This window comes from Prunus persica, chromosome G5 (assembly GCF_000346465.2).
Source record: "Prunus persica cultivar Lovell chromosome G5, Prunus_persica_NCBIv2, whole genome shotgun sequence".
Classification (NCBI taxonomy): domain Eukaryota; kingdom Viridiplantae; phylum Streptophyta; class Magnoliopsida; order Rosales; family Rosaceae; genus Prunus; species Prunus persica.
The window spans coordinates 78,940-88,446 of NC_034013.1; the positions used below are offsets into that span (position 1 = coordinate 78,940).

The 9,507-nt window shown below is 38.9% G+C and overlaps 2 protein-coding genes across 4 annotated transcripts; both read left to right on the forward strand.

Moving 5' to 3' along the window:
• LOC18777184 (uncharacterized aarF domain-containing protein kinase At1g79600, chloroplastic) lies at positions 855-5,108 on the forward strand. The gene is made up of 7 exons (XM_007210261.2): positions 855-1,351; positions 1,486-1,713; positions 1,904-2,239; positions 2,497-3,052; positions 3,455-3,641; positions 3,744-4,110; positions 4,684-5,108. The coding sequence occupies exons 1-7, from the start codon at positions 1,025-1,027 to the stop codon at positions 4,810-4,812; spliced, it is 2,130 nt and encodes a 709-aa protein (XP_007210323.1). The 5' UTR covers positions 855-1,024; the 3' UTR covers positions 4,813-5,108.
• LOC109949235 lies at positions 7,141-9,247 on the forward strand. 3 transcript variants are annotated; one of them, XR_002271784.1, is made up of 3 exons: positions 7,141-8,534; positions 8,618-8,761; positions 9,053-9,247. XR_002271784.1 is itself a non-coding variant. In XM_020564326.1 (2 exons), exons 1-2 carry the CDS (start codon positions 8,101-8,103, stop codon positions 8,709-8,711), a joined length of 528 nt encoding a protein of 175 aa, XP_020419915.1. In that variant the 5' UTR covers positions 7,141-8,100; the 3' UTR covers positions 8,712-9,025. The 3 variants fall into 2 exon arrangements, 1 of the variants encoding a protein (XP_020419915.1); XR_002271783.1 differs by lacking the exon at positions 9,053-9,247 and having other exon boundaries at positions 8,618-9,025.

The following is a 9,507-nucleotide window of genomic DNA, read 5'->3' on the forward strand; positions in this document are numbered from 1 at the left end:
AGAGAGAGAGCTGAGGTGAAAAATCTGATTTTTACCATATTTTTTTGAAATATTTACAGTTTTGCCACTGATAGTGTTTTGCCCGTAACTTTTTCGTTACAGTTCCGATTCAAGCCTACCGCATGTCTACAAATTCGTCTCAGAACCACCTACTCATAAATACCATCCACGGTCCCAAAATCCTTTCGATGAAGTAAGTGACCAATTTATCCCTACCCCAAGGGTAAATTCGTAATTTTATTTAAATCGATTAAAATAAACATTTAATTTGGAGTCGGGGTGTTACAAATTTGTTATATTTCATTTAGCGTTTAACAGTTTCATTTCTTCAATCCCCCCTCCCCCACCCACCATATCTCTTCTTCTTCTTCTTCTCCTCTCTCTCTCTCTCTCTCTCTCTCTCTCTCTCTCTCTCTCTCTAACTTGCCTCTGCAACCAAAAAATTTCAAAACTGATGGTGGCGGTATCTGACCAAAACCTGCCAGAAACAACCGAGATCGAAAGCGCCGATTGCTGACCATCGCCATCTCAGTAGCAATTCCATTTTAGGGCATATCAGACGGCATTATAGTGGAAAAGTGACCCAAATTCTCTCCTTCCTCCAAATGCATCTATGTTCAATTCACGTAAGAGAGAATCTTGAGACAACCCAATATAATGCTTCCTTCTCATTCCTAGCTAATGATCCCAAAAAAAATTATATTTCGGACATTTGTATAAGTTTTTTTTTTTTTTTTTTTTTTTTGACATACGCAAAAGGCGAGTGATAGTGGTGCGAAATACGCCACGCGAGGCCACGGGTGTGGCTGGTATTTGACACCGAAAATATGATATCTGGGGAGCCACGAAACAATACTGTAACAATAATTAGAAAAAGAAAAAAAAGAAAAGAGAAATTACAATAAAAGCTAATTAGATATCGACGAAAAATAAAAAAGATAGAAACTCTCGAAGTTTTTAAGGACTGGCATAGCATGTGTGCGTCTTGCTGCAATTAATCTGAATCTAGATTGGAAGTAGAGCTATGGTTGTCGTCGTTGCGGTTGGTCAGCCGTTAACTTTGTGGTGGCGGACATCGAGGGCAAAGGGTAGTTTTCCTCATTGCAAAAGGGACAGCATCAGACTAAGAGTAAGACCAGCGCGGTCAGTTCTGGTGGAGGCAGAAGCCAGACCAGCACCTACGCTCAGAGTCAGAGATATTGATGATGGGTCTGTGAAGGTGCAGATATATCAAGGCGGGGATCGAACGGACGATCTTCAGGCCGAAGCAAGGGCCATGGCACGTGCCTCAAATGCCTCCGTTTACAGCCCCCAACTTCTTGTCGGCAAGTACGGGTCTCGCCCAGTCAAGGTGCATGATATGAAACTCGGTTTCCAATTTGTTTGGTTTTTTGTTGATGGGTCTGTGTGTGTTCATGTGTTGATCGTTTGCTCGTCCAATTCTGATGGATTTGTATGGTTATAAAATAATAATGAAAAAAAAAGGTAATTCGGAGGACTCTTAAAATTTTGATAGCACTGGGTTCGTTTGGGTTGAAGCTGTTGGTGGACCAAAGGAATGGCGTGCTCAATCAGAATAAAAGACTCCGTGCCGCCGAGCTGAGGAGAATTTTCACCCGTTTGGGGCCTACTTTTGTGAAATTAGGTCAGGGCTTGTCCACAAGGCCTGACGTCTGTCCGCCTGAGTACTTGGAGGAGCTCTCTGAGCTTCAGGTATGTATTTATTTATAATCTACTGTTTAATGTTTCAACTTTCCGCGGTTCATGAGTTAGTTTTATAAATAATTAAAAATAGTGATTTTGGTTTGTAGAAAATTTGAAATAGGATTGTGCTGATTTTATTCATGTGTGTGTGTATTACTAAGATGCTATAACAACTTTCGCTTCCTTTACAACCAAACAGGATGCGTTGCCAACATTCCCAGATACAGAAGCATTTTCCTGCATTGAAAGGGAGTTGGAACTACCGCTTGACTCCGTTTTCTCATCCATATCTCCATCTCCAATTGCAGCAGCGAGTTTAGGTCAAGTCTACAAAGCTCAACTGAAGTATTCTGGACAGGTTGTTGCTGTAAAGGTGCAACGCCCAGGCATTGAAGAAGCTATAGGACTTGACTTCTATCTCATAAGAGGTCTAGGAATTTTCATAAATAAGTATGTTGACGTGATAACCACTGATGTTGTGGCCCTTATTGATGAATTTGCACGTAGAGTTTATCAAGAGCTCAACTATGTGCAGGTTAGTCTTCTCATCAACTTACTTTTATCACAAATCCCAATTACTGACATTCTTGCCTCTGTTACTAGTCATTTTCTGTTGACAATTCTTCACTCTTGACAAGACAATGCATGGTGTAACTGTGGCTTCTGTTTTGAAACATTCTACTTTAGTGTGGTGTACCATTTTCTAAACCGTGCCAAGTATAAAAACTGCAGCTTCATATTTTGTGTAAGATTCTTTTGGGTTTGCATGTTAATTTTGACAGGTGCCTGCAGGAGGGACGGAACGCAAGGAGGTTTAAGAAATTGTACGCTGACAAAGAAGAAGTTTTGGTTCCAGACATTTTCTGGGATTATACCAGCGGCAAAGTGTTGACAATGGAGTGGGTTGATGGAGTCAAATTAAATGAGCAAGATGCCATTGAGAGGCAAGGCTTGAAAGTATTGGATCTCGTGAACACTGGGATACAGTGCAGCCTCAGACAGCTACTTGAGTATGGATATTTTCATGCAGATCCTCATCCTGGTAATCTCTTGGCAACACCTGAAGGGAAGCTTGCCTTTCTTGATTTTGGAATGATGAGTGAGACACCAGAGGAAGCTAGATTTGCTATCATTGGCCATGTTGTTCACATGGTTAATCGGGATTATGAAGCTATGGCTCGTGATTACTATGCCCTAGATTTCTTGTCACCTGATGTAGATGTTTCTCCAATTGTACCAGCACTTCGTGACTTCTTTGATGATGCACTTAATTCAACTGTGAGTGAACTTAATTTCAAAACACTGGTGGATGGTCTAGGTGCTGTGTTGTATCAATATCCATTCAATGGTGAGTTGATGGACCTTTAAGCCCAGTGATATAATTTTGCAATACATCAATACAATTACAGCAGTCTTATCTGATGGGGTGGGCATTTTTTAGTTCAAATTCTAAATGAATATCTTGGGTTGCGTCTTGTCATTCTGGTGTGTTTGGTTTATCATTCTTCTTATCCAAGATTGCTCATTGTCCCTTTTTTTGCTTTTCTTTTTTAAAATCTATTTGATTTCTCTTAGTAACAGTATTCCTTCCTCCAGATAAGTTTAAATATTCGCTCCTTTTGGATTTCTCAACTTTCATTCTAGTCAGTATTGAAACTGTGTAGTCAGTCGTACAAATGCAAAAGTGATATGGTTTTCTACCCTGTTCTCTGATTGAGTCTGATAGTTTGGCTTTTCAATTTTCTTGCAGTCCCAGCTTATTATGCTTTGATATTAAGGTCACTTACTGTACTAGAAGGTCTAGCTCTTTATGCTGATCCTAATTTCAAGGTGCTGGCTGCTTCATACCCGTATTTTGCTAAAAGGCTTCTCACTGATCCAAACCCATATCTCAGAGATGCTCTGATTGAGTTGCTTTTCAAGGATGGGAAGTTTAGGCATGTACACTGTTTCCATCTTTATACTTATAGTTGATTGGTGATTGATATAGTATGGTGTGCTGAACTACTTGAGAATTTGTTTACTTCTGTATACTGCAGGTGGAACCGACTTGAAAACCTGCTCGTTCAGGGAAAGAAAGATAGAGATTTCTCAGCAAAAGATGCTTTACAGCCTGTGTTGAAGTTATTATTGGGTTCAGATGGCGAAGAGCTCCGAACTTTAGTTATTAAGGAGGCTGTACGTGTCACTGAAGCTTTTATTTGGGGCACCGTTATTGACACATACAATTCTATGCCTAATTTTATGAGGGCTTTGGTTGTTAATGGCAATGCTACTGGACCACTTGTAATGAGCATTGCGGAACAAGAAAGCATGATAGAGCTCCGAGATCAAGTATTCAGGATTTGGGGACTTCTAAGGTCCTCTGAGAGTTTTGATCCAGCCCTTTTGCAGCCCATTTTGCAAGTAAGAAACATGTTTGTTTTCTAGTTATCTAAGTTCTTTCTAGCTCTTGGTCGAGAAGCTGTTGTGTTGGTTGTCTTGCTTCCTTAGCTTAAACTTAATCTATCATAGCTGCATGAGTTTAGAAATTTTGAAGAAAAACAGGGTCAAATAATTCAGATACTATTTGGGTTAAGAAAGTCTTTTTTATGCATTATCCTTGGAACATGTTACATAGTAAAATAGTTTTGTTCAGAAAAAGATATAGATGATTTGCTTATTGCCAAAGTTAATTAGAACAGAAACAAAGACCTCTTAATTTAGATTTCAAATGTTATAGAGAGGATGCAGGCTCTTCAACTTTTTATGTTTCTCAAATGAAATTATTGACGTTAACATTTTCTGCCAACCTTTTTGCAACTCTTGTTTGACCATTGACGATTATATCCTTCATCTTACACCACCCCATTCTTAGCCTTCATCAGTTATCCTTTTTCAGTCTTTTGAATTGATTGACACATTGTACGTTGTCATTGAATTAGACCTAAAAGACTCAACTTGTTCGTTAACATTTTAAGTGATATCATACTCAATCAGGTCCTTCAACAACCTGAGGCACGCAACCTAGGGGGCCGTGTCATTGGTGGGATCACACAACGCCTTGCGGCAAGGTTGCTTCAACAAGTTCTCCGGGTGCCAACAGCAGCTTCTGCTTCGACTTTGTGACCATTATAAGATTTTTAGGGTACGCAAATATTTGTATACCAGGTTATCTCAGACCTAAGGAAGGAAAAGTAAAAGGGATGATATTTACCATTTGTCACCATTATGTGGTTTAAATTGAATTTACATGTGTTTTTGCCTATGTTGAAACACGCGGAGAACCGCCAGTGGAATCTAGGGGTTCTAGAGCAAAGATTGTATGGAAGCTTATAAACATAATTCTTACCATGTAAATATACTGATGCTTTACAATTTCTTACACAAGCGTATACGCACCCCAGAGGTCCATTCATTTATCATTATCTGTCCGATAGCATATGAACAGTTCCTCACTTTCTTTCTTTTTCCCTTTCTATTTTTCCTGTTTCATGGAAATTTATTATATTTTAGGGTTTTATTTTTATTTGGGTTGATATCATTATAATCCTTCGGATGATAGACTTGGAGAACATTTTTAAGTTGGCTAAAATCACATTTGTTCCCGGGAGCTTCTATAGTGAGTGGGAAGTTATAAGGGGTGTTTTTGAGGGGTATGTAAGAGCCGTTGGATTTCATCCAACGGTGAGTTTTTAAAAGAGGGTGCATGTAGAATCGGGCTGAAATCTAACCCGTTAGAAACCCAACTTCAGTTGTTCCCCTTTTTCCCTCTGTGAAAAACTGAAGAATACAATCCTCTCTTTTTGAATGTAAAGCAAACCCACAATTAGAAGGATCCAAATCTCCCAAACCTTATAGTCACTCGATTGTCATTAGCTCGTTGGGAGGCCTGCGATCTATGGTATCCTGGGTATTACGAAGAATGGCTCTTACCTAGCTGTTGCCCTGTTTTGATTCTATGGCTTAAGTGAAAACTCCTTCTCTTTTTCATTCAGCTGACAAGATTCCAGATGAAAGCAAAGTAGCATATCTCTTTTTGTGGCTAGAAGCCGCAGTAGCAGTTGTTCCTCGATTTTGGTAGAGATGGAGTCTCAAATACCAAAGAGTCTTCTCTAATGTCCACCACATTCTTTCAAGCTGACTGACTGCAGAGCTCCCGATTGATTTTGAGAGGTAAGTTCACTTGCTGGATTGATTTTATTGGGTTAGGTTTATTTTTTGTGAGGGTGGGAAATTCGTCATTTGTGGCATCAATAATGCGTCATTTTTGGAATCAATAATGTGTCATTTCCTTATGAATATTTAATATACTTAGTTCATTGTTGTTGGTCGGGGTGGAAAATTATGAAATGTAGGTAAAAGAACCTAAACTTAGGCTTAATGACATTAGGAGTAAGCAGTTGGAGAGGATATTGGGTGAAGTTCTGTAATTGGTGGTTTGAATTACATTTGTGTTCTTAGTTGAACATGTTGGTTCTAATGTTATTTTTACCAGATTATTTCACAAGAGATGACGCAACTTTTATGAAATTTTGCTTGCGTTTTGTGTAATCGGAAGTTAGGCTATGCGTATTTTGTGTCAATTTGGGCAATGTTTTGTGTAAGTGGAATGCATTGATATGTTGTGATGCAGTAATGACTGATTAATGAATGAATAATTGCTATGCAGTAATATAGAAGTGGATTAATAACATACGTAGATAAAATGTCTAGGGGCTCAGAGAGTGATGAATGTGCAACAGCTAATGGGAGGGTTTATATTCCTGAAGTAAGAAATGAAGAAACACCAGTAGTTGCGATGAAGTTTGACTCGCTTGACCTCGTTTACAATTTCTATAATAGATATGCATTCTTTGCTGGCTTTGGTATTCGACTTCATTCTAGCTTTTGGGGGAAAAATAAGAAAGAGATTTTGAGGAAAGAATTTGTATGTTGCAAACAAGGTGCATACAGGAAGGATGAAACTCGGGAGAGAAAAAGACAACGGGGAATAAGTAGATGCAATTGCAAAGCTAAGATTGTGGTTGTGAAGACAAATGGGAGCAAGAAGTATACCATATCTCTTTTTGCAGAGGGACACAATCATAAGATGACACCCTCAGAAAGAATGCATTTATTGAGATCACACCGTCATATTTCAGATTCTACAAAAGTACTCACAAAACAGTTGGGTTCAGTTAATATTCCCATTCATCAGAAGGTAAGTATTTTCGAGGTGCAATCCGGAGGAATGGATAAAATCGGTTTTATCAAAAAAGATATCTACAATCTTGAATGTAGTGTGAATGGAAAGCTGAGGAACCACGATGTTGAACTAGTGACCGAGTATTTTATGGCTGAACAGAAAAAAAATGAGGCTTTTTATTTCAAGATTGAGGGAGATGGGCATGACAGGTTTAGTCGATGTTTTTGGGTAGATGCAACTTCTAGATGGGCGTATGGGTTTTATGGAGATGTTGTTGTATTCGATACCACATTCAACACGAATCGATACGACTTGACATTTGCACAAATGTTGGGAGTTAATAACCATGGTCAGACAATTGTCTTAGCATGCGCATTTTTGAGCAAGGAAACGACTGAGTCGTTTGTTTGGATGTTTGAGGAGTTTAAGAAAGCCATGCCAGGTGGGGAACCTAAAACGATCATTACAGATCAAGATGCGGCAATGGCCATAGCGATTTCAATAGCCTTCCCGACTACATTTCATCGACTTTGCATATGGCACATCACATCAAAGTTCTCTGTTAAGTTACCACGTGACCCTTATAAGGAGTATTGGCGTGAATTTCAGAAAGCCATATGGGATACTGACAATAAGGATGAGTTTGATGCAAAATGGAATATTGTGGTTACAAAGGCTGGTTTGACTGACCATTCATGGCTAAGTTCAATGTTTGATTTAAGGGAATCTTGGGTTCCAGCCTACGCACGACAATTTTTTGCTGCTGGAATGTCAAGCAGCCAAAGAGCGGAAGGTTCTCATGGTTTTTTCAAGCAATACATATCAAGGAGAAATTCGTTGATGGATTTCATAATACGATTTGAGAGGGCACTTTCTCATCAACGTGAAAAAGAGTTAGTTGCTGATCACGTAGATGCATTTGAAGTGGCTCAATGTCTTCTACCGATGCCAATGAACAAACAAATGGCTACCTTGTACACAAGGACAATGTTTCAAAAGTTTGAGCAAGAACTAATGCAAAGTACAGCATGTTTCCTAGAGCTCAAAACAGAGGATGCTTGTAAAGTTGTCTTTAACGTGAGCGAAAGGAAAAATTGGGAAACAAGAGTGGCAGAAGTCGTATATTCAAAGATTCTGACCACGCATCGTGTAGCTGCAAAAGATTTGAATTTGTTGGAATTATTTGCAAGCACATCCTAGCATTGTTCAGAAGGGACCAGATTGAATATATGCCCGATAAATATATTTTGAAGAGGTGGAAGAAAACTGCGAAATCTGGATTGGTGTCAGATGCAAATGGCAACGAAATTAAAGACTGTGCAGATCCTGGCCTTCTAATAAAGCGGAGTACAATGTCTCGACTTGCTTCAGATGTGGTTGAGGATGCATTAATGAGTGAAGAAGGATGTGAGCTACTGTCAGAGACTCTAAAAAGTTTGCAAGTGAAGTTGAAGTTGCTGAAGGATGGACCAAGTAATAACGAAGTTGGAGGGTCCAGCTCTCAAACACAATATATGAAAGACCCTAAGAGAGTGAGGTGCAAAGGAAGGTCGAAAGGAGTAACGGGAGCAAAGGAAAAGGCAATGAAGCGAGGGATTAGACACTGTCAGGAGTGTGGACACATTGGTCATGATAGAAGACAATGCCCAGCCTTGAACACACCGTAAGATGCTAACACTATTTGTAATAACATCTAAAATTTGAATAGGTAAAATTTTTATGTGCTTGTGTTTGATGTTTATGCAGGACATCACCGTCGAACAATGACGAATCAACTCCAATACATCGTAGTGACCCATTATTCGACGATTTTGACAAGATGCACGGACCAACTGAATGATTTATATTTGTATTAGACGAAATGTGGTTGTTATGAAGATTAATGATCAGGTGAAGTTTTATAGATTCAGTTTTTGAATATTATTGTGTTTTTGTTCATGTCCACCGATGAGCTCTTACTATGTCCGCTGGTAATTGAAATGAAAATTTGCTTCGTTTCATTCTTCCATGAAATTTGGAGACATGTTAATTTTACGTCTTCTCCCTATTTATAAATTTTCATAGACATTTGATCAAGTATGAAATTTGTAGTTATGTGAAGAAGCAATGACTTTTACCATGTAAAATGGGCAGTTTAGGGTGAATTATGTTTTAACAGAGATTCATTTTTCAAATCCTTAGGCTAATGCAGCATTTCCAGCAACCAGCTGTTGTTTCCATTACCAGTAATCATTTCCAGCAGTAGCCACTTTTTCCGACTGGTTATTAGGGGCACGATTTTGTACACTTTTGTAACTGAAGGATACTTGAAGCACTTTGTTGGAACAGAGCAAATAGAAAGCAGCGTGTAAAAAAGAAACATAACATTGCAGCTAATTACATTTCGATACTTAGGTGAAAAATATTGCATCGGTACACTAACTTACATAAATACTCATAATTCCACACACAAAAGAACATTTGATTGCAAAACATATTATGTACTTCCTCTTAGCAATACCACGATCTCCCCAACCAACTGAACAACGGTAGCCACAATCACTCGGTCGTACTCGTCAGCTTCTTCTTAGCAGGTCTCACATGCTTATGGCCACTCATATCCCTAGTGATATAGACGAAATAAATCTTCAGCAATA

Excerpts from the sequence above, each read along its gene's own strand:
- LOC18777184 (XM_007210261.2), top strand. The coding sequence starts at position 1,025 with ATGGTTGTCGTCGTTGCGGTTGGTCAGCCGTTAACTTTGTGGTGGCGG. Across the intron at positions 1,714-1,903 it reads AGGAGCTCTCTGAGCTTCAG|GATGCGTTGCCAACATTCCC; the intron begins GTATGTATTTAT and ends ACAACCAAACAG. Across the intron at positions 4,111-4,683 it reads TTTTGCAGCCCATTTTGCAA|GTCCTTCAACAACCTGAGGC; the intron begins GTAAGAAACATG and ends ATACTCAATCAG.
- LOC109949235 (XM_020564326.1), top strand. The coding sequence starts at position 8,101 with ATGCCCGATAAATATATTTTGAAGAGGTGGAAGAAAACTGCGAAATCT. Across the intron at positions 8,535-8,617 it reads TGCCCAGCCTTGAACACACC|GACATCACCGTCGAACAATG; the intron begins GTAAGATGCTAA and ends ATGTTTATGCAG.